The 26,274-nt window shown below is 34.4% G+C and overlaps 1 protein-coding gene across 2 annotated transcripts in view; it reads right to left on the minus strand.

The window, feature by feature from the left end:
- The window catches only part of LOC105152715 (uncharacterized), a 35,876-nt gene extending 18,553 nt beyond the window's left edge, over window positions 1-17,323 (minus strand). The window contains exons 1-4 of one of the 2 annotated variants that reach the window (XM_087410207.1): window positions 16,493-17,323; window positions 8,244-8,543; window positions 7,671-7,889; window positions 6,326-6,543 (exon numbers count right to left, since the gene is read on the minus strand). In XM_087410207.1, the coding sequence (XP_087266333.1) occupies window positions 6,326-6,543; window positions 7,671-7,889; window positions 8,244-8,543; window positions 16,493-16,499 (744 nt within the window). In that variant the 5' untranslated portion in view covers window positions 16,500-17,323. Of the gene's footprint in view, window positions 1-6,325; window positions 6,547-7,670; window positions 7,890-8,243; window positions 8,544-16,492 lie in introns of both variants that reach the window. The other variant, XM_087410206.1, reaches the window with a different exon arrangement.
- Window positions 17,324-26,274: the final 8,951 nt, after the last annotated feature.

Consider the following 26,274-nt stretch of genomic DNA (forward strand, 5'->3'; position numbering starts at 1 on the left):
TATATTTATGCCTGATGTGAACGCAAGAATAAATCAGCGCCCGAAACTTGATTGATAAAGTCATTTTTTTAATTGATTTCAACTCGGAACGATTTCGAATTAAAAAGATGATTAACTTACCAAGCGACTGTATTATTATATTAATGTGGATAATATTTATGTGTGTGTGTGTGTGTGTGTGTGTGTGTGTAGTTTGTTCGGAGCATACACATGCTTTATTCTTAAATAAATTTATCCCTCATAATTAATACTATATTTATTGGAATATTTTATGGTTTTTATCATCATATGGTTTTTATCATCAAAAATTGCTTTTGAAAAGCACATATCACTAGAAATGCAATTTGTAGAAAAATTAAAGTTAGTGAGACACACATATATATATATATATATATATATATATATATATATATATATATATATATAATATAAAAACAGTTTTCATTTTAGAGAGTAAAAAATGTATCCAAATACATTACATTGCAATATTGCTGGAACGTTTTATAACAAAAAGCAATATAACAAAAAGCGGACATCTCAACATTGTTGGAATTTTGCAACAATGATTCAGCAACGTTTCACAACCACCATGCAATATCGCAATGTTTCAGTGAAATCATTCAGCAATATTTCTACAATCCTTCTGTGTTATATGGATATGATAACTCCTTGAATTTATTGCAATTTATCTATTTATCTATTGAACATATCTGAAGATGCATTGTATCATGATAACAGTAATAAATTAGTTCGACGGAGGTCCCCTTATTTCCTTAAATTTTCGTTCCCAAAACTTATATCTCTTTAAATACTCATGCCAATTATTATTATCTTCAAACGTATTGTATGCACTTTCTGTGTGACTTGCTAACGCCATAAAGTCTCTTGATTTTCAACCGCAGACGTAAGAAAAGGAATAAGGCAGACGAGGAGGGAGATGGAAGACGCACCGCTCCTAGGCGCCGGGACGCCAGGCACACCTGTGTTCGAACGAAGCGTCGCGCGCGTACTTCTTTCCTTTTCTCTCTTTCTCTCTCACTCTTCTAGTTCATTGTCACACGGGCGCCAGTCGTCACAATGCCCCGACGGTGTGGTTCGATGCGTGTCCAGGCTGACAATTTATACGGGGTATGAATATGCCAACCGCGGAATATTATTGCGCGCACGCATGATTCATGTCGCGCCGCGATCAATATATTGTATTATATATTGTATTATAGGGAAGAGCGACCTGTCTTCGCGCGCGACGTTCGACTTCTTTGCGACGATATCTTCGCCATGAATAAATCTTAATCCTCATCGTTTAACAGGATCCGAAAGGTAGGACCGGCAAAAATCGGTAGATGAATGATTGCATGGCTGAAATTGCGATCGTTATTACAATATTGTTCATTCTTGCCGAGGAGGACTCCAAAGACAGTCGTCACGAAATGTTCAAAATAAAGAAAACATCAATACAATATCTGATTATTGATTGTTCACTAAATAATTACGCTGTTTACCGTTGCTGACTCTCATTAGCCTACTTTTATCTTTTTGTATTGTTTAAAATTCGAGAGTCCTAATATAATTATTATTACGATATTATTCTTACTTTCCTAAGAGATTATCACGACGCAACGACGTTTGAAGTGCATATTTAAAAATTGAAAATCTATTATATATATGAAAGACGCACGCAAAGGAAAAGAAACATCTTCATCATTAAATACTGCTCAAGATTAGCTTGGAGTATAACTATTTTAATACGTAAATATGTACCACTGTATATTTACATACAATAAAATTTATATTTATGTCATACATTCAAGATTTTAAACGCAACGATGTCATCTGTTTTTTTATCTTTCATGATGAGAAAGCTATTCCGGTCAACGGTTCTTATAAAACGTTAAAGGATAAAGAAGAATAGAGCAATATATTCACAACCCTAGTATTTAACTGTAATTAAAGCAAGATGGTCACGTTAGTGTACCGATCTTAACAATGGACTCTCACGCACAACAATTGTCACCCTTAATTGCTCTTGTTGTCCACCTGGCAAGATGGGAGCTCTCGGAGCGGTCAACGATGGGACACCGTCATCCCGTTTACGGATATACGAAGGAAAGGAAAGGAAAGCGGTGCCATGTAGTGGGAGGGTTTTCATTAATAAGCACCACCGGAACGCCTGTGTCGAGAGATCGCGAAGGAAAGGAAGGATTGTGGGAAGTAAGGTGGATGGGGCGAGGCAGTCTCGCTATTGTCACCGCACGAAAGCGTCTGCTTCCGGTATGGTTCGGAAACAAAGCCAAGAGAGAGAGAGAGAGAGAGTCAGAGCCTGCCGGCCACGTCTTTGCTCTTCGACCGCCTTCCAGTTTCTGCACTCCTCGCGATTCGCGGCTCCTCGAAATCGCGTAATTACCGTTAATCTCTTGCAACGCTCTTTGTGCCCAGCCCGGAACATCTGTCGCTCGTCAACGAAGGCGCGAATTAAATAAAAAGGACTGTGGCTTTCCCACGGATGTTTTACTTAAATATCTTCGTGGATCATCTCAACCGATTGACGCGATAGCTAGGTTTTGCATTGCTTAAGCGACTTTTTAAGAATTAAGCTTAAAAAATCATTGATTCATCGATGTTGAAAAATTATTGATTCCACGAATCATTTGATTAGAAAATCCTAAACATGTTTTGAAACTCGTGTTCCTAATTTTAGAAATCTATCAAAAAGATGTAATCTAAAATTTATTCTACCTAAAACAGATATTGATTAACAATAAATTTCAAAATTATGATGTTGTACTAAATAATATTCACAACACTTATATTTTGTTATAAAGAAATTTTAATTCGAAAAGGCTTCGTCAATACTGAAACAGATACTAAAAACAAAATCTTTATGAAAATAATGAAATTTAATAAATTAGTAATATAGCATAGAATATAGATAAAAAAATTTAATTTGAACTCTTCCTGCTAGCACCGATGTAACTATAATAGATACACATTTATAAGTGAAAAAATATAGTCTTAAAATATTTGAGAATTCGGCTATTTTAACTTTTTATAGTCCTTCTGAGTCAAAATGACAAAGCATCATCTTTCACGCTAGATTTCAAAACTTTCTTGGCATCAGAAGAACGCGTTCCTACCATCGATTAGAGGTTTGACGCTTCAAGTATCGATAGAGATGCTTACCTTCTTAAGTTAGTATGCGTCTAGTAGCCAAAAAGCGTTTTTTCTCGGGTCAAAGTGTCTATAAGTAATAAGTAATAATAACGAACGCTCATTTTCGTTAAAAAATTTATGATTTATATTTTTACATTAAATTATAAAAATAAGAAAGCTGTGGATTGTGCCCTTCAAATAAAGATTTAAAAAACGATGAGGAAAGAATGAATGAATGAGATTGCAGTAACGAAGAGTAACGTTTTCTATGTATTTTTTGTATTTTATATTTTTTACTTATGTTTGCCTTCAGTATTAATAATAATAATAATAATTTTGATATTAATAAACTTAAATCAATAATAAATAGCTTTTTACCCAAATTTAATCTTTTTACAAAAAAGCAACCATCTTTTACCTTCAAAATAAATATCTTTTTTGAAACGCGTGTAACCATGCTATTTTTTGTTAAGTACATTATCTCAAAAACACTAAAATTGCATTTGAAAATATTATAAATTTAAAAAGTTATGATTTTTTAAGTAAAAAAAGCATATTTTTCCGAACTTAATATGTTTAAGATTTTTTTTAGTGTTAAAATTAAATTTTTCACTGAAACGCCAGTGTTCCATTTTCTTAAAGGAATGAAATTATATACTGTAATTTTTTGAAATCAGTGGAACTAATACTATCGATTGTCAGGTCATTTTAACCCATTGTGTAGCTTTATTGAAATGTAATCGTGAAGGTCACATTTCACATTAATTTATAAGAACTAATAGTCTTTTAATAGCGAACTATAGTAAATCTAGGCTAAGCGTGATATTAAAAATTTAATGTCAATTTCACATTAAAACCGCGTATTTACCTATATATATATATATATATATATATATATATATATATATACATACATACACACACACACATACACAAACACATATACGTACATATGCATGTGTGCGGCCCACATATCCTAATATGTCGAGTTACGGTTACGTGTCATGGACGTAAAACCACGACACGGAGAGGCAAGTTTCTCTACTTCCATTCAATCACACGTAATTGAAGCGGCGAGGTCTTTTGTCGAGGTCCGTGTACTCGTCAAAAACGTTTGACCCGTTTCCTCGCCCCAACGTACTTAAGGGTATTTGCGCGCCCCGAAGAAATTCATATCGCGTGACTCCGAAGTCTGATTTTTTTCTTTCTCCGAACGGAATGGAGATCGACCGGTTTTACGCGCGATATGTAGACACGCGTAAAAGCCTGGTCGCCTCTGTGCGTATCGAGAGGAAACGTTGCGATAAAGTCAAGGATGGACCAATACGTATTCGACAACTCGTCCGTCCGGATTGTTTCGTTATGTTAATTAGACCATGTCTATATTGTAACAGATGCGTGATGGTTCTGATGATGATGTCTAATTTAAACGTAGGTATTTGATGAACGTAGGTTTCATTTAAAACAGTTGGAAAGTATTGTAGTATAGAACGATTACGACCTCTTTAATAACGATCCATTAGAATTTATTTAGTTTCTTCTATCGGCTAATGGAATATATATCTTTTATATTTGCTTTAGAAAATATTACTGTAATAGCATCGGTTAAATCAATTACTGACTAAAACGTAATTACTGATTACTGACTTAGATATAAAAATTGAAATGTTTACTGTTGCTAAAAATTGTATATGACTTGGGAAATAAGTAAGTTGCGTTTTTTAGACTTACTTAAATAAACTGTTTTTTTTTGTGTGTTAAAAATCTTCGTGTATGAAGAGAAAAATATCGATTTTCAAAGAAATCAATGTGATCTGACCATCAGGGTGATGAAAAGCACTTTTTTGTAGCTCGTAAAAAAAAAATGGACATCATCAAGTAATTCCATATCGACCAAGGCGACCTTTTCAAAAAGCTATCACAATCTGAGGAGCTTATAAACTATTAATCCAATCGAAAATAATATTTCGTTTATAAGAAGGTCTTATTTACGAAGCATTGTGATTGAAAATACGATGATTAAGAAGAATAGTCAATTTCATTTTAAATATTTCTATTAATTTTTTACTTAATTCTGAATTTCGTTATATTTTTTTAGGTACTTATGACTGGTGATAATTTTTAATTTAAAAAAATAATTATTAAAAAAATTGAATGAGAAACTACTTAGTTTCTCATTCAATTTTATATTGAATTCATAATATTCCGTCAGTATTGTACACATTATGTATATATAAGAAAAAAGTTATCCACACTTTAGATAATTATTAGCAATCAAACGATTTACTACTGGCAAGACAGAAATAGAATTAATCCAAACAATCAACGAATAGCCTGTTCTCCTGTCGAGGAAATTATTAATATCAATGGGTTGATTATAGTTGTCAGTTAAAACGACAGTGTGGTTAGATTCTCAGAAACAAATAAGTCGCATCAAAGCTCTAAAACGGAGGGAAGGAACGGGAACAACAGAGGGAAAGTCTCTAAGATGGGACCAATTACTGCCGGCGGTACAACGTTTAGGGGTTGCCGCGATCGGACGTTCGGTCGATACAAACCGCGTATAGAAATCGATCTTTACGAGCTCGAGACGCGATTGCTAATAAAAGCTCGAGTCAATTTGTCGACTTCATAAAATTGGCACTGTATGAGACATGTATGTAACGGTATGCGGGCCACTTTCCGATGAGCCAAATATCGTGGAAACCGCACGTCGAGATTTCCAGGATTGATATTAATCCCCTTCCTCGAAAGCCATCTTCATCATTGCGATAACAGATTCGCAATGACTCCCTCATGCGATCTACGCAGAGGACTGGCGTCGTAAAAATCTTTCTTTATAATAATAAAAATTATTTCGGTAATATTTTTCGGTTTTGGCATCGCTGGCGATTTGTAAATCAAGAAATCTCTATCCATATCATTTTTTAAATTTCTTTTATTATAGAATAATTCGAAATAAATCTTTCCCACGCACGCAAGACATCTTTTTAAAGAAGAATTACGTCATATTATTACATATTATTATTAAAATTCACGATTAAGTTGTATTAAGTATTACTTCGTTAAAGTAACGAGTCGTTTGATTACGGAGCCGACAACTTTAGTCGATATCTGATGAAGTGAAATAAAGTGCGCGAATAAGAATAAAGAGGTATAATACAGAAACACTTACTTGAAAAGTTCTTTCCGTCGAGGAGGGCGGTGTAAGTGGTGAATGATGAATTTGCCGCGTAATTATAGGGGTCGAGGACGGACTCCTGGAGGACGGTGCTCTCGTTTCCCTGGCCTCCCTCTCACACACCGAACCCGGCGACCAAATTTCACTTTTCCTACTGCCGATACTCGACGAAACGTCGCTCGGCTTCGTGCTGAGGTTCAACGGCGCCTCCTCTTCTGAAACAAAAAAGAAATCATCGGTCTATGTCGTTATTTAAGCGTTTGTCAAATCACTGCTTGTCTCTCATTAAAAAAATTTTAATGTAATATTTATTAAATTGTATTGTAAAAATACGTCATGATAATATCAAATACAATACTTATTTGTTTAACATGTAAAACGAATAAATCTTTTGTGCGTTGCGTTGTGTTGTGCTCATGTAAAATAATACAAAATTTTTCAAATTTATAAATACATATAAAGATTCACACACATATTTAGAAGTAAAAAATCAATATATATTAAGCGTTTTTGTAGAAATATTTCATCATAAATTAAGTCATAAATTAACTTATAATACAGAGAGCACAAAGTAACAAGAAACCTCATACTATCTATACATATATGTTACGATATAGAAAAAAAGTGGTAATTTATGATGGATCATGTAACATCATTATTAAAGGCGAGGAAATTTTATAGTTTTTGCACACCATATATACATATACGCAGAGAGCAATTAATTGATCGTAATTAATATCCGTGCAGCAAAGTCGAGCGATAAATGATGTCTCGTATAACAACGTCGATCGATAGTACCCACTTACAGATAATTGCTCATTAACCGGCCTACTTTTTTAAAAGAACTCATTTTAAATATTCTAACGATAGTCATTCTGGAAAGCTAGCTAAAGATAACTTTACTAGACTTACTCTTGTAAATCGTAATCATTATCGAATGAAAAAAAATTCATTAATTAATTCATTAAAATATTCACGTTTTGTCTCTACATTTATTAAACTTGTATACACATATTAATCCAATTAATATTGAATAAATGATGTTCATAAATGTACAAATATGCCCAATTCAGCCACATTTTTCACAATACATAAAATAGTCAAAGAAATAATGTTATAAACTACATTATGCAAATTATTACTAGGATAATACTTGAAAGTAGTTAAAAAAAATTTTAAATAATTTTTAATTAAATTTTAAAGTAGTTTTCCTCAATGAATTTTGTATGAGCTACATTCTATGTCGCCTCCTGACAGAAGTTTCTTCTCTATATATCTTTCAGTCACAACGCGTTAAATATCTGCAGATTTGTTTAAGAGAGATTCAATCAAATCTCACCGAATTTGGCCTTCTCCGGCGTGCATCTTCGGGGTGATCCGGGACGTGCCGGACTGAGAGGTTCCGAATGGACAGACGAGCAATTCGTGACCGGCGTCGTCTGTTGGGATGGGATTCTCGTAGGCGGGAGCAAACTATGTGGCAACAGCAGGCCCATGTGACGCCACCAGGCACCCCCAGATGCCCCATAGCCGCCGTACATGAGACCGCAACGCATGTCTGAGACAACAAAGGTAACTGTGCTGAGTTCAAAGCGTGGAATTTGAAAGTGTGATAATTTTTAATCAAAGGAGAATTTACAAAATATTTCTGAAGATTATGCCATCATATTTCAAGAGGGATATACTAAAGTAAATATTTTTATATATAAAAATAATTAATATATACACAAGAGAGAATACAAAGAATATTAATAATATTTTATATATGAAAATACTTTTAAATTACAAATATTTTAAATAAATTTCACGGTTCAATTATAGATTGATAAACAAGTATATAAAGTCAGATATTATTTGTATAATATCAAAAAATTTACTCTAATTCACACCATCCCTCCCCTCCGCGACTTACCTCGCGCTGCAACGCTAGCGCTGAGATTTTGAAGTCTCAGATCGGGATTGTAATTCGAGACGAGGGTGAAGGCGCTGAAACGATCGGGGACGGGTTGACAAAGACCCGAAGATGCATTGGTGGATGCAATGCTCGAACTGCTTCCCGGTACACCTGGGCTCCAAGGCGAGGATGGCAGCGTGGTTATGCTGGGGCTGCCGGGTGGCGAGAGGGTAGCCGGGGGTGACAAGGCGCCCGCCGGAACTCCCACGGGATTGCAATGAAGTTCCGGTTTCATGTGCCAAGTTCGAGGTACCGCTTCTATCACGAGAGAACAAATACTTGGCTTATTATTCGTACCCACGCACGAACGCAAAATGTGCGTGCAATACATTATTTTCAAAATCGCAATAACACCGTATCATTCTATTAGCAACAAACTTTTCTCAAAGTATGTACTTAAAATACAATAAACGTACATCTGTATGTGTACATCTGTAGATAAAACTCTATATTAGATAAATTGATAATTCTTGTCATAATGCATGCGCTAAATTGCAAAATAATGTTTTGAAAAACCATTAAATATAATAGCGTTTAATTTAAGCATAAATGTCATTTAGTGCAATTGAAAAATTTATATAATAACAAAAATAACATCTTATATAAAATTTTTAAATAATTCTAAATAAATTCTATTTCGTTTCGTTCAGTCATAAATAACATCATCATACATCGCTTGATAATTTTTGTAAATCTTCAGTAAATTTCAAGTTTATAAATATTAATTTAAGTTTATAAATATTACTTGAGCTAGAATTACATAGATAAAAACGAAAATATTTAAAATAGAAGACATTAAAGTGAAATAGGCATTTTTAATCCAAAGAATCTTTTATCAGAAGTTATATTTAACACATTATTTTAATTTTTAGATTGTTTTTAAGAAAGATAGGCATTTTAGATAAATGTATGTTATTTTGATATCTTCTAGTAGATGTTTTTAATTATAATATTTATGTTATCTTCCTCTTCCAGATTCTTAATTTTTTTCGTCGATTTTATGTCTTTGTGTGCTTTAATAAGTGATCGAAAGTGATCGTGAATATCGAAATCTCTACGAAATAAAGAAACTATAAAAACTCACGTGAAGTGTGAGTTATACATATTTTGCGTAAAAGCATGCGTAGAGACTGCATTCCACAAACGCGTTCATTACATGCACGAAACATATACGTTAACAGAGAAATGAATAATACATGGAGCCTTGAAGCGGATTCTTTCGTGATGCATAAAATCTGAAATCCTTTCGATCGCATAAACGAAGAATGATTACAGTCTAAAATCACGGCTTGCTGGAACGTGTTGATCGAAAAAAATTACGAAGCAAGAATGTCGCGCTACGCAACATGCGCATCTTCCAAATTTGTTTCGCAAACATATGGTAAAAAATTAATCATAAACGCAAATTATGCCGTATTATTTGTATTATTTGTAACAAAATATTTTATGTGCAGTTATTAAAAATATTTACAAATTATTTTGAACGTTTGCGATATTAGCTTTTTACTCTTATAAAATAAAAATCAAAAATCATATTAAGAATCTTAAATAAGAAATTATCATTCTCTGCAGTTACATATTTTTACATATAACAGATACATGCAATTGAAATATTGTTTGTGTTTGTCGATTAAAAAATTGATTTAAACATTATGGAGTAGTTAAACGCGATAGCAGTTCTTATGAGAATCCAGAAAATTTATAGCAGGAAGTATAACTAATCAGAAACTGAGATATAAAACGTCGAGTTTTTCCAAATTATATGCTACTTTATAACAATCTCATCCGTTCGATAATAAAGAATTGAAATGCCGGCGATTATAAATATCCATATTCATAACAGTCGTCCTGCTAGAAGAGGTATTTAAATTGTTACTAGTTTCCATATCGCCCAGCGGATCTTGCGCATCAATGAATACGGAATATTTATGCTCGCTGCATTTAAACTAAACGCGAGCATGCATTTAATGCATTGTCGACGACGGTCAGCGCCGTATCACGTATATCAGATTCACGACGTAATAAAAAAGAAGAGAGAGAAAAAAGGAGAAAAATTTACGCGCGAAAGAGCGAACGCGCGAGGAAGAAATCACAAACGCGCAGCCGGTTGTCACTCGGTGAAATGAATTATAAATCGTGCGTGCGCGAATCGCAACGAGTATCGGACGGATATATCAAGAGACGAGATCCTAATCGCGCGAGGTCGGACAGATATGATTGCTCGACGCGGCTCTGCACCACGACGAGTCCACGATAAAATGCTCCGATCACGCCGTCCACAAACTTGATGGGACAAGCTCTCAAAACGAGCACCAGCTACTGATCAACTTGTGATAATTAGTAATAATGAATTAAATACATTTGCGCGCAGATTGCGTTCCATCACGCAACATGCCGTGTATTGATTTCTCGAGCCGTTGGAAAATTTTTACAGATCGGTGCGATCAAGGAGGAAATTTTAATTGGCATCGATTATTTTTGCATTGTATTTCCTAAAAAAATCCACGTAACATAATTATATAATTTTTATATGCGCATAGTGATTCGAGATGTGATAATTTTGTGATATATTTAAATTTTAAAGACACGCTGTATGTTCTCTATATTTTTAGATACATATTATATATATATATACAGGATGCGTCATCAAAATCGGTACAAATTTTAATTTAAATTTATTTTTCGCTATATTGTGCCTCCGCCAGAAGTTGTTGTTGGCGTCCGAGAAAGCCTGATGCTTCTAGTAAACAGTCATATTCTCAAATGGCCGCGATGTTGAAATCAAGTGCGGACTATAATTGAAGAGCTGCGATCGAAGGCCTTCGCGCTGGGCGCTCAGCAACGGAAATAATTCGGTTCTTTAGATACCCGAGATCAACCATTTATGACAAAATTATGGCAAAATATACGGCTTTAGAACAGTCCAACGAAGGTTTCAATATGCCAGTGAGGAAGAGTCACTCGAAAGAACGCATCGCGAGGACCCCCCGCAGTCGTTGAAAGGACTCAAGCGCTGATTTCGGATGACCCAGGCCAATCGTTGCGAAAATTAGCATCGATTGTTGGTGTAAGCGAGCCAATAATGCGTCGAATTGACGAGAAAGACCTTCGATTATCGTACACATTAAAGATACGATATCGTACGAATCGTATACATTAAGATCCTCTCTGAGGCTGCCAGGACAAGCCGAGTTGCTCGCCTCGGCTCCCAACAGTCCAGATTTAAATCCCTACCACTACGTATAAAGCGTAGTTGAAAGGATCACAAACAAATCTCGGCATCCCAATGTGACGTTATTAAGGATCGCTATTGAGGCAGCATTCATTCGGCATGGACAGCGCTATATTACAATGTGCGTGTGAACGCTTCAGACCAAAAATAGAGGCCATCATTCAAGCTAATGGGAGATATATCGAATAATTATGCTCTACAATTATGATCCCTTAAGGTGTGCCATAAAAGGATTTTTTGTAATATTTAATTTTTCGTTAAAAACATTTTGTTTAAAGAAATTGTTCGATTTGTCCGGATTTGATGACGCACCTTATATATATATATATATATAAATTATACAATGTGTGTGTGTGTGTGTGTATACACACACACATTGAATAATTTTATAGTATACGAAATCTTAAAGAACTTTAAAAATGTATTTTAGTTCATATAAATTCATGTAAAATTATGTAAATTATTAGTAAAAAAGATATTTTTTAACGAGCTATAAACAAACGAATAATTAACAAGAACACAATGCGAATGTATATAGTATTGCGTTAGAGGGATTGATTTGTAAGACACACGAATGAGTGGAAGTAGAAATAGCCATTTTGCGTAAAACGACGATGTGTCGGAAAGTTGGTGATAAACCACGAAGTAAATCACTGGCTCGAAGGCCCTACCATATTGATAAGGATCACGTTTGGACATAAAGTACGACTAATGACCACTACTCGTTGTTTGAATAAATCTGTAATGCGCTCTTACGAGGCAGCATTCCTACATAATTCATGCGCGAACGTATCGCTAGCGAGAATTTGTTACTTGTTTCCATAGATAACGGTGCATGATGTAGTTTCCTGTCAATCGTCGGAGGATGTTCATTGCGAATTTGAATTACTGTTCGTCGGTTTTAAATAAGCGAATTGAAAAGGGAAATAAGCTCATAAAAATGCGTCCAACATAGTTGCAAAAAAAAAAGGAAACAAAAGGATGCCGCTGATAAACGTCATGAAAAATTCCTTGGCAAACTTATCAAATAATCATTCATAGAAAGAAAGGGAAGTAGAAGAGAGATGATTCAAATGTATCAATCTTATGTATGTATCTTCGTTTCGAATCTAATAATAAGTTGAAATGAAAATATATGAAATATATTAAAGAGCACAAAAAATGGTTTGAGATAAAATATATATTTAAATATGTTATAGAAATTTTGCTCGTTAAATATGAAGCGGAAAAAGGAAAGCAGCTCGAGAGCCACGATTTTGACATGGAAAATTTTCAATGACTTGTATTGAAATTCGAGGTCTCGATATTAGATAGGCACGTATTTAAACAGGTGAGGCTAATTCAATGATATATTATACTGCACTTCTGCGTTGTTATCATCAATGCATTACGTTGCCCACAAAATAAAAAAACCATGTTCTCTTTGTTGTATGTGTGAGAATAAATCATGAGCGTCACAAACCCGATTTCCTGCTAGCCTTTCAATTTTACACGACGATGAGCAATAAACTATGAATAATATCAAACACAAATGTCGAAAATATTATGTGTTAAAAAAATATAATATGTAAATTAAAATATAATATACATTACATAATAAAATATAATAACATAATATTGAAAATATATTGTATAGTATGTACATTCATATTAGGTGTTGGAATTAATTCGTAGCGTTTTTTAATGAAAGAATGTTATTTATTTCACATGAGCATTAAAAAATACATTAATGAAAGTACTTCCCATCACTTGTAAAACGCTACGAATTAATTCCAACACCTAATACAATACATTAGTGCGCTTTATTATCGATTGGACAGAATAAATAAATAAAAATAGATAACTTCATAAAAAATATGTTTTATCACTTCGAATGTTAGCGTTATTAACATTGAATTTGTAAATATAATAGCGAATATTTTTAATAGCGAATATTGTAGACGTGTTTTTGCAATATTTAATACAACAAGACAAAAAGGATAACAAACTGAGGAGTGTGCGATAATCGGTGCAATACCAAAAATCTTTGATTAATGACGAAGATTAATTAACTCATTGTATGACCACCTGTGGAAATATCACTTTAACAGATTCGAGATACGTTGACTACGTCATTTCTTAATTTTACACTTGAGGCTCGACGCGTTTGATATTCACGAAATAAATTCCGAATCGATAAGTCATTTATCTTCTCACATAGAAATTAATTACAGCGATCACACAGAATTCTTTTAATTATTAATTAATCACTTCTGACTTACAGTATTCTCGCGAATACAAAACGTTTTCAATTGATATAAATCTCGAAATTGGATAAAATTTTTTATTTATGTGACTATATATACTCATATCAATGGAAATTCAATTACGTTTTTGACAAGATTTAACGACAGTCTGTATATTTCGTTCTGTGAAGTTCAAATGACTTAGCAGACGATGAGAAGACATCTATCAATTAACGAATTGATTAATTGATAACAAAGAATTATAGGCCTCTCGTAAACGGCTAACCTTATTTGTTCGTTAATTTCAAAAGTAACTTCCACCGTAACGATTCAAATCTCAAAAAACAATCATGAATATTTACGCAAAGCCTTGATTAAATTGTGTGAACAAGTGTCAGATGTTCTTTCCGCCTGAGCTCTTTAAGACGGATTTTTGGACTAAATTATAACATCGTCACTATATTTTTTAACGGAGATAAAAAGGCATTCAATTTTTAATTTTAAAGACAAATGCAATTTTTTAATATTACAATATTTCAATATTAAACAAGACATTGACATTATGTGATAACACAATGTTTCATATGCAGGTCTTTAACAGATTCAATAAAATTAAAAATAAAAATATTTAAAAATAATTGATTCATTACGAAAAAAATTTATTTATCATTCTAAGAATTAAAGTAACATATTTTCTGAAAATTTCATTATACTGAATGATTTATCTTATTGTACAAAAATAATTATTATAAATATCTAAATTAAACGTTTTCATATATAATAATTTTGCAAAGTTTTATTTAAAAAACTATTTATTATACTTTATACAAAAGCGTAATAATTACATTAATATTTTATTACATTTTTTGTGCAATAAAGAGTAGCATATGCATGTTAGTCATCATTTTATGCAAACGTGCGACGATGTTTTGGAAATTTACACATGTTTCTTACATTTGTATTCGTGATATGTTTAAAATACTAGCTATTCTAATGCCTCGTGCTTCGGTTATCATCGTGCAGCTTATCCGCAGTACTTTTTCGCTTTTGCGATTAGGATAATATACGCGCGTCGCTAAAATCTTTCATTTATATAAGAAGCCGTGCGCTTTATAAATGTTACCTGCTTCATAAACATTACCTACGTTCTTGTAAGCGTAATCGTGTATTAAAATAAAAACACGAGCAGTATAATAAATAAGTTTATTTTAAGATACGCAAACAACTTAACAAATAGTAAGTCAAATGAGATAAATGAAATATTATTCATTTATTTTAAAATAAATACAATTCAAACAGCGCGGAAATAAAAATCTTTTTTTTGTGTTTCCGCGTTAGGAGGACAATTCAAATAAAGGTTCATTAAGACGCAAATTAAATGATAAAATTTCTAGGAAAAAAAAAATATATTTTGCAGACAAATGAGTTTAAAATCGTACGGAATGAATTTAGCTGAAGTTAATACCTGAAATTATAAAATTATGAATAAGTATTGAACAGAAAAACAAATGGAGAGTTCGTGTCACTTGTTGGAACAGTTTACGCAAATAATCTGTATGTTTTTTATCAAAGAATCACATGAAATCTCATCAAGAGTGAAAAAGTGATGTTGTGGAATGAAACTGCAGATGTGACTTGATAATAGAAGTTTGCTCGAAAAGTGTGATGAAACTTTGCCGCCTCTTGAATATTTGAGATAAATCATCTATTTAACATCACATCAAGTACAATATCTACTCAATGAAGCATTCGATAACTTTTTAAATAATTAGCTATAATTTTGTTTATATTCAAATTGAAACAATTCTGAATGGATTTCAAACATAATCTTATTAATGATTGTTATTATCAAGTAAATTATTATTATTAAATATTATTATTATTATTATGACAAGTAAATAACAAGTACTTTTGTGTCATGAAAAAATGCAAATGCATCTGTTTAAAATGCTTTGCATTGTTTAAAATGTTAAATAGTTGCCAAAATAATTGCGGAATATATTCAAGGAATTGACGAGGACAAGAGCAATCTGCATGAAGACTGCTTTGCAAAACCATTTAAAGTATGATGATAAAGATCAATGGATCGGTGAAAAAAAGAACACAAGTGATTAATTTCTGATAAGAGTTGCGATCGACGTCGTGGAAAGTTACAAGAAAGATCAACTCTAAATTAGCTTTAAATCATGTTATCGTATGATGTTAAAAATCAAATTTATATCATTTCGATTGATAAAATCATTGATGATTAATAGTGTATGTGACGTTGACACATTCTCATGCAAAATAAATTTATTGTTATTTATATTCTATCGTGTTTCTATAACTATCAGCTAGATTTAATGTACTGATCTTCGACACACAATGTAACTTTTTTCTATCTGAAAAAATTATGCATACAATTATGCATCAATTTTCGAAAATTATAAAACGCACAAATAAATCAAATTTTGTAACAAGTTTTGCTCAACATACTATATGTAGATAATTTAATGTTTCTTCCTTTTCATGTACATAACAATTAAAAACTTGTAACACAAATTTCTCTTATCAATCCCAGAATGTTGTACGTGATATACATGTAAATCTGATGCGTAGAATGAAATGTAATTCTCGGCAAGTACATGCGATAAAAATGCGTAACAAATGAAAATTATCGCGATCGTCGAAGTTTACCGGAGAGTTAAGTCAGTCGACAAGTATCACGTGTTGACCGTTGTGTTCGAAGATATTAAAAATCCTTTACTCACCACACATCACGTTCAGGTGTTGTGGCGATGTGATAAACGATGCGCTAAAATTGTATGCCGCTCATGGAATCGCGCACTATTTCCGTGATCCTCACGCACTGTGCCTATCAGATCAGTTCGGCGCGAATCACACAGATTTCTTTGGCAAACGTTAAACCACCGGCACACGTCGCCTCCTTCTCGCACAAATACTTTCGCGGAAGCACGCGGTCTTGAGCGCTCGTTAAATGCGAGATTAAAAGTCTCTTGGACGGTCTCGGAACTGGTCCCATTCACCACCGACCGGCCAGTCGAAGTCTCTTTCCGGAAGTCATGTGATTCATCAAGGTCAAGTGATGAAGATGCGAATCACTGCTCGAAGCAATCCCCGTCGATATTTAAAGTCGCTCCTCGAATTTGAGATCTCGAAGAATCATGAATTACAAGATGATTTAAATCCCTCGACAGAATCTTTACGTCAACCGACTTGACTTTCTTCTTATCTTCCTTCTATTTTTCGTCACGACTAACACATTCCTCGGTACGTATCGCCGAGAGAGTAGCCCGAGGTGATAGTAGATTATCAGATGGTAGCCCGATCACAGGGTAGCTGTCAGGGTAGCCCGTGCGAAGAAGAAGAAATTCTCACTCTTTCCTCTCGGAGTGTCCTGACTAAGAGCAGGACCCCGACTGACCCCGCAGTGTGGCCGAGGAGGACACGCACGGTCTCTCGCGTGTGAGGACGAACGTGTGTCGGCCGGCTCGTAGCTTCCCCTTACCTGGTCTGTCTCTCCTCGCTCAGGTTTCGCTCTTCTCTCACCTGCGCGTCGGTCTCGTGTGCTACCTGGAGACTCCGCCTACCGTCGTTCGGTTGTGGCCGCCGAGTACGCCGGCGTTCGACGTGGTGGGAAACGGAGAGAAGACACAACGCGTGCGTCCTCCTTCCCTTTCCCCTTCATCCCTTCGTCTACCCCCGCAGAAATCGCTGGTAGCACGGTAGAAACGTGTATTCTCCACGGTATCTAACCCCCACCATCGCCTTCGTCGACAGAGTGCGGGAGATGCGTTCTAAGCGTCGTCGCACCAACGGTGGGCGGTTTCCTCCTCGTCGTAGCCGTAGCAGGAAGGGATCGCGAGGTGCAGGTGTTCGACCGTATCAGTGTTCCAAAACGAAATTCTCAATAGCGGATTAATTGTCCCGCGAAGAGCGAGACTGGAATTAATGCGTCCGCATGGACGTGGTGGACGCGACGTTCCCGTTCAAGCTGTACGACCGTCATTTCGTACGGCACGCGCCGTGGATCGTTAGTTAATTAACGGTTCCGCGACTCTCCGCGCATGAAAAAAACGATCGAGCGGCGTTGAGTGTTCTTAAATTCAAGTTGCACTTGCTTGTTTTGCAATTGAAATTTCTTGATCGCGCGTCTGTCTGGCTTATGGCGATAGCACGTGACAGATTCTTGGGTACGGCGCGCTGTCTTTGCTACATAAGAGATTAATTTATACAATAATACTTTAACACCCATTTATCCCGATCGCAATGATCTAATCTCAATCGTGATTAATATCCCTTGAAATACAGAGATAGAGATGCAGATTGTTAAATTATTCAAAATGGTTATTATTAAACAACAGTTGTTGAGATGTTTATAACTTTTATAATTTCCATTATTACGTAATAAATGTAAATGAATGAATAAATTCAATAGGCTTATCAAACAAAGCCAGATTAAAATTCATTCAGTCAAATTAAATTCACTTGTTGACTGAAAATAGATCTGGCTGTTCAACAAGATGTTAATCTTGTTGTGATCTGCTTAATCTATCGAATCTTAATAATACTGCGACTTTTATATTGTTGTCTTTCGGACTTCTATAGCGATTTTCTGTAGCAATAATTTTTTAAAATTAAACACGATATTTTATTATAATACTGCGCTGTAAAATTTCTTTTTAAATTCATTGTGAATTATTAATTAAGATAAACGCTGTTAATACTAACTTCCATATCATCAACGTCTAAAGATGAATCATCCAATGAAGGTGATTTGGTTCAAACTCCATTTTTTTTTATCTTAATCGGCGATTAATTAGAAAAATTGTTTGAAGTAAAATTTCTATAATCCGTACAATTTGTCATCCCTGATTTTTTCTCACATATTAAACAACAAAAACTTGATAATTTTATCGATGTTAAACAGTTTGACAAAATAGTACAGGTAGCACTCGATAAGTAAATCATCAAAGTTGACTGACGTTTGGTCAAAGTCACCTCAAAAATGGAAACTGGAGATTTTGATGATGCTGTCTAATAACATCACAGACGCGTGGTCCATGATCTAGGGTACCATCGTGTAACGTCCATCTTAACTCGGCGCTTGGGTGCAGACGCCAATAGGCACTCTCCGGAGCGGCTGTGCGCGCGCACGAGATATCCGTCGTTAGATTTGATTCGGCAGACTATCTCACGAGAGTAGGAGAGAGCCGAGTGCGTCGGCGCCGCCGTTGGAATCGTTCTCTATTGGCTGCTCTCTCCTAGGAGAGAGGCAAAGTGCCGTCTCGCTTGCATAAACCCGCCGTATCCTAGACGAACGATAAGAGAGGCCGGGGACTGACTTCGTGATGACCTTGGAATTAAACGTAAGTATAATCGCGATGCTGAAGTCGCTGTGACAAGTGCAACTCGAAACTGCTGCATCTAGGTCAAGATTGTGTATCCACCATTTGTCAATTGATGGCACATTGTCCTCTTTTACATGTATGTTCATTTTACATAACAAACAAATTATTAAATTTAGACATCGTTTACCGTACTCACGATACTTTGATAATTGCGAGCGAAATATTGATAATTTTTAATACAGCCGACCGGTTATATAAATAATTGTGGCTATACAAGCAGGTTGGCGTTAAAGTAAAATATATGACATAAATGTAACGTAATGTCAAACTTGAAATGATATAGTAACAATGATGTAATAATTTTCGTAAATCGAATCTCTAAATTATCAAAAAGCATGCAAATGATGTCACCAAACAAAGGATCAGTAAGAAATTAAACGTAATGATCGGGAATGAAATGCGCATGTACCAGAATATTTTAATTAGTCTACCTCGGTGATGAGGTAGCAAAAAAAAAACCCGTAATTACTGCACCATTATCTATAGACACAATTTTACGCGACGGAAAAACATAAATGGCTTCGAAAAGTGGACTAATTATTTCTGAAATACTGGACAGCTCACCCGATTAGCTCTCACGTCGCAATATTCGGCGCTCACAATTTTTTTTTCTTGCTAGTATCAAATCACCGATAATTAAAATCCAGATTAGATTTTAAATCACGTCATTTTCAAATTAGCTTTCAACAAAATTTCATATCTCAATTTTAATTTTAGAGATAGGGTTTTATTTGTGGAATCCAGACTTTTTTTGATTTTCGATTTTTTTTTTTTTTTTTTGCCAATATGAATTTGAAGTTTCCATTTATTCAAGGCACTTATTTATAGTCATGTTTCGCAACGACATTTTCGCATGATACGCAGTATATTTACTCGACGTATCGTCTGAACGATTAACGTGTTGCACACCTTGCGGAGATAACGTTTTGCGATTAGCTCATGGCAAGTTTTCGAATGAGTACGGTTAATCACGATTGACCAACCGAGTCATCAACTGTGCAAGGGCTTTCATTAGCTATTGTTATCGTCACCTTCGCCTCGTTATATACCGGATAGATAATCCTCGGCAATTTGTGACGCAACAACGTACAATATAAAATTGAAAATGGAATGGTCTGAAGTAGATTGCAGTTCATATCAATCGTACGCCAAGTCTAACAAGCTCGACGGTTCGTTGCTATATAAAAACGCACTTTAAATATATATATATATTATTTTTAATAAAGAAGTTGCTGAAAAGCAACAATTAGAATATTGAATTCCGGTTTGATTCGACTCAATTGAATGATTCGCTAGATCATGTTCTCATCACACATGCAAGACTAGCTCGCCCGGTGACGTGAATCGCCGCATAGATCACGATCGAGACATTCTTCCTCTTCTTCTTCTTCCCCTCCACGATTCTCGATCCTCGTCAGGGCGCGCGATGAATGCATGCGCGTATATCGTCGCACAATGCAAACGAAATTAGCATCGCAATGCGCCACTGCTGCTGCTGGAAAACTGGGTAAACAGCTGTGCGAACAATGCAAGCGCACTGCAACTTCCTTCGCCCTGCCTCGTCGCTCTTACCTTTTCATTTTCTTCGCTTCGTTCTCTGCCCCTCTTAGTCATCTGCCTGCACTATGAAGTCTGCATGACGACGACTGCATCGAGGTTACAAATGTGGCAGAGAAGTCGCGCGTATATATTTATCTACAGATAGAACTTGAGACTGTTTCCCGTCAGGGATGATTATATTCTCGAGAGTAGCCAATATAGGTAATTATCAAGGATAGCAAGTAATGGCGTTACTTATAACGCCATTATCTTTTTATAATAATAATTTGGAAATAATGTTACAATTTTTCATGACGAGTAAACGAGTAAAATAACGAGTTATTTTTTTCAATGAGCGTTTAATGGTAACAAGTTACTTTCAACAGTGACTGTTTCAACCTTGACGTTATCGTTATCGACATAAAACTTGTAACGTCTTTACTAAATCGTTATAAAAAAGTAACTGTAACGATGTATACGAGTAATCCCTGATTATAAAGACATTAAAAGAGATTTGCGTTACAGAATGTCAATGATTAAATTTAGATTTAAAAATATAACTTAATAAAGGTATGATAAAAAAGATGCTCATTATTGAATAATACAATACAAACATACAGTGTTTTGTGTGATTCAAAATACGTGTGATTAATTTTTTAATTATAAATATTCTAGAAAAATTATAATCTACGTGTGCGTATTATTTATACAATATATTATTTGCTTCTATGTGCATGCCGATTACCTTCATAAATTATTGTGTTTATAAAATATTCTTTATACATGCATATGCATTACTGTAAAGTATTGAATGTAGTGAATTAGATTAGACAATGGCAATTAAAGATACATTAAACAAGTGTTGCAATCTTTTTAGCACACATTCCACTCTTTGTTACAACGACTCCAAACCGTTACAGACAGGTAAAAATATCGCGTAGTACAATTGATAAAATACCAGTCGCCAGTCGCGATACGGTGCAATTTGTAGCGAGGTAATTACGGACAGAAATAACGATATGCTAGAACAGAAACTTGCAATTAGACCGTAAATAGAGGTAAAATAATACTTATCATATAAGTAAAGAAGCCCTATAATGCATTTTTCCTTAAAAGCCTCAATTAAACTTTTCGTAAAGTATATATATTCTGCTCAACACGTTTGTATATATATCATTGATAAGAAAAAGTTGTCGAATGCTTTTTTTAATTATCTATTATTTAGAGTATTATCAGAAATTTTTTTTTCCAACGTCTGCAGTCTTTTCGTCGGTTTAAGTTCATTCGCTAGTCGTATAGTCGATTGATTTTCGTTTCTATTGAGTTGTAACTCCAAGATACATTGACATTCAAATTATCTTTACTCTTTAATAAATATAACAAATTGTTGATTAAAGTAAAACAGTGCAATTCTCATCTCCATTGCAATTTGCAGTAAGTTAACTAAAACATAAAATATTATTATTCAATGAAAATGTTAACGAAACAATTTTATCATATATTGTTATGGAAGTTATTTCAACATTAATAACAGTTATTCGAAAAATGCGTATGAAATAAGTTTCTTCATTATTACTGAATAAAGAAAAATCTGAATAAAGAAAGAGCCGATCGGCCATGGTTGATTAATATAGTTGCCGTTATAACAATTATAACGTTGTCATAAAGAGTATTTTTGCAATTGCGCCTTTATTAATAAATTATTTGCAGGGTGTTTTTTAAATGCTTAATTAACATCGCATTTATGGCAAATCGCGATCGCTTTCAATATCACATACGTGCGAGGACATTAAGTGACTTTCTCGAAATGGCTCGCAACAAAATGAGCTAATTACAATCTGCAATTAACATCGTGTCCTCTGTCGGCTCCAGATACAACTTAATTTGGCACGCATAATTCACGATCCCAAGAATTGAAATAATAAATTCGTAGAAGTTAATATGTTGTACAAATACACTGCGTTAATTGTCGCCCTTCGAAGGATAAGCGAAACTGTGAGTATTATTGCAGCTGGAATCGCAATTGTATTTTTATATTATTTGCGGTAGAAGAGGTTTTACTGCTTTCAGACTTTCTAATATTTACGTATACATGGGAAGTGAATATCGAATATGCGGGTAGTTTTGAAAATAGATAATGTTAATTTAGTCATGATGCGATTAAAATGAAGAAAAAAAACTGTATTAAAAAATCTAATGACATATAATAATCTCACAGAAGAAGGAAAAGGATATTTCCGGTTAACATACGATATATAAAATAACTAAAAGAAACTATATTGCAAGAACTTGTTCGATTATAACAGATTAATTAGTACATTAATTAGTTTACAATAAGGGCTTTTCGAACCTAGCAAGGTAACGTATGCTATAAATAAATTAAATTGTTTTATTAATCATCATATAAACAATATTTCAAAAAAACGTTGAAAAAAAGGTCGAAACGTTTGAAATATTGTTTATGAAATATGAAAGTTAATAAAACAATTTAATTATAGTATACGTTGCCTTGCTAGGATCGAAAAACCCTTATTGTATACTAATTAAATTTTATTTATACCGTAATATATATTTTCTTAATTTTGTAGTACATTAATATAATATTGCCCGTTTTATGTGAAACAATGAAACATTATAAAATTTTAAGATATCTACAAAAAACCGTCAGAGGAAAAGAAGACACGTTAAAATAGCATGAATATCATGCATGTGACGTTAGGTATAAACGGATAACGGATCCTTCGCGAAAGTTTTCTTCGCACGGTCATCCCGTTATCGCGACATTTTTAGTTTAAACATCCATACAATGTGCAATCGGTCACTATTCATATCCGCGAAGTGACAACTACCGTTCGGAACGACACATTCGGAAGGAAGAAGGCGTTTCCTCGGTGGAAAGTATCGGCGAAGTGACGGGAAAGTGATGTCAAAAGTCGGGCCGCGGGAAATTTCGGGAGACGCCCATTCTTTTAAGAAGACAACCGTTGCAACATTCTCTCTTTCTTCTCAAAAAAAGGGAAAACAAAAGTAACACTTCCACGTCACGTTAACCGATGTCACTGCAATGCCGCCGTCTTTGTACGACGCGGAAGTACGAAGGTTCACGCCACAAACTTTCCTGCCATATCGGTCGATGAGGATGCGCGAAATCTCTCTCCTTGAAAACCTCGACCGAAATCGAGACGAAAGAGAGCTAAATTGCACGCGATCTCGTCGCAAGTACAGTAAATTGGAAAAGTGAGAATTATCGTGAGAAACGAGTGTGTCGCGATCAGGTTTAATCTCATATGGACATTTTCTGATTATTGAGTAGATGATAAGCAAGCGTTAAAAATTATTTCGGTTACATAATTTCGACGGTAAGTATTATTTTTTATCTTTTGTAAAAACTGCTGCGGAAGGAAAAAAAACAATAGATTTAGACTAGATTTATTTTTTTTTTTTACATGACGAATAGATTTTATTATCTTTCAATCTGTATTATCTATATCTTTGAAATAATTCACTTCACTTTTTTCTTTCAAATCTATTCGCTGGGGATGAAAGCGAATTCCAGAGATGTTTGACAGAGTCGGATTGTTTTTCTTGAGTCGGATTGTACGCGATCTGTCTCCCTTAACCGAGGACGAGGACGTCCTTTGTTAAGAGTAAATGCCAGTACTTACGGCTCGATGCGTGACGCGTGATCTTTCTCGCGGCGACAACGACGGCGGATCACATCCACGTTTCAGGCGCCGTTACGAATCCACGCCACTTTCGCAATTCACGGGAAGTTTCGCAATTCCTACCATTGCTCGGGAGGCCCAGAACGATTCGAGCTACGCCCATCGTGCCAATTCTGGATCGCCCTCGTTTCCCAGACCGGTGTGTGACCGGAAATCTTAAGGGGAGCGTCTCCTCTCTACTCTCCTGAGATGAGGTGTATCTCGGACGGGGGAGAGATCATTCACGATTGTCCATTTCGCGTGTCGCGGTCGATTTTATATACACGTCTGCGGTTTTCGTTCTCCAAACCATCGAAGTGAAACGTTAGGTACTTGAACTGGGTTATTCGGTCAAAATTCACTATCGACATTTCTTATATCAAATTGCAGATTATTAAGTGTACTCTTAAATATTTCATGTTACTATGTTTAATGTAATAATATATTTGAGATTCAAAATTTAATGTTAGCGTCGAAATTTTGCTACTACTTTGAAGTAAGTACTGACCTAAGTTTTAGGACGTATGTAGATTCTAAGAGATTTATAATAGGTTCTAATCTGATGAATTAAGTTCCTGCATTGAGTAAATGGCAGTTATCGAAAAATTTCCTATTTTTTAGGTTCAAAAAAAGTTTTCTAAATTAGAAGCTGTAGATTAATTAATATTAAAAAAAGTTCTATTTGATTATTTAAGTATCAAAACAGGTTTATAAGGTTTAATTGTGATTGAAAGAGATTGAAAGTAGGACTAAAATTTCGGAAAAAACTATTTTATTATGACTTTACAGTACTGATCCGTCTGTCTAATTGTTCGTCTGCGAAATTTCTTAAAATATCTTGAGTTTTTCTTTTTAAATTCCGTTTTATTATCTGCAACAGATACTCAAGGACGTCAGTTTTATCGAAGCAAAATATAAATCAAATCAATCCATAAAAGATTAGAATTAACGAGATTTTCAGTAATATAGGACAAATCAAGCTGAACTTTTTCAAATTTTTGTTTTCAGCTGCACTACTTCGATCGTTACATCTGTTGCAACGATTTATTATATCTTATATTTATTAATATTGAGAATTTTTTGCATATATATATAGTCATTAAAGAAATCCATTAAATTATATGTAACGTTAAATCGGTTTTTTGCAAGTAAATATATCAGTACATATCTCTCAATTATAAGGTAAATCAATCAATTTATTAACGGAGATTTAGTAATTTCCATATTGAAAATATATTGCTACAGTCGGACAAACGAGAAAGAAGCACAACGAACAGAACGAGCAGCGATTCCGACGATAATTATCGCTTGTTAATGCAACGGCATCCCGTAATGAAATTTTGTAATCCGGCACGCGATCGAGATTTGTCTTGAGTTGTAGTCTTTAATCTTTTTTATCGCAATCTGCCAAATCGCTCTGGGACGAAACTCCCGTTGCAGGTGCAAAACGAGAACGATATAACAAGCTTAGTGGACAGCGAAGAAAAATGTCGAGTAGGGGGAATAATTAACAGCAAGGGCAACGTAATTATCGATTACATGGTGAGCGTATATTCGTAATATTCCAGTTTCAATTTCTTAATTAATTTAATCTGATGGATTATATCACGCGTAAGTAATTGCATTTCGATGAATTCTCGTCCTTTTGAGGACAACGCTTTATTTTCAGATGTGTTAATACGACGAGCAATGTAATAAATCTGGGAAAAATCTAAACTAATTATAGAGCTAAAAATAAAAAACGTAGCACTAAAAATAGGAAACGTAGAAAAGCTTGTTGCAATCTGTCTCTAATGATTTCTTGATAATTTATTTTTTTCTTTAGAGGGCAAAGATCTATTTTTCTTTCATATAGCTTATCATATAGCTTTTCTTTAA

Source organism: Acromyrmex echinatior, chromosome 10 (genome assembly GCF_024713525.1).
Source record: "Acromyrmex echinatior isolate Ae372 chromosome 10, ASM2471352v2, whole genome shotgun sequence".
Taxonomy (NCBI): Eukaryota; Metazoa; Arthropoda; class Insecta; order Hymenoptera; family Formicidae; genus Acromyrmex; species Acromyrmex echinatior.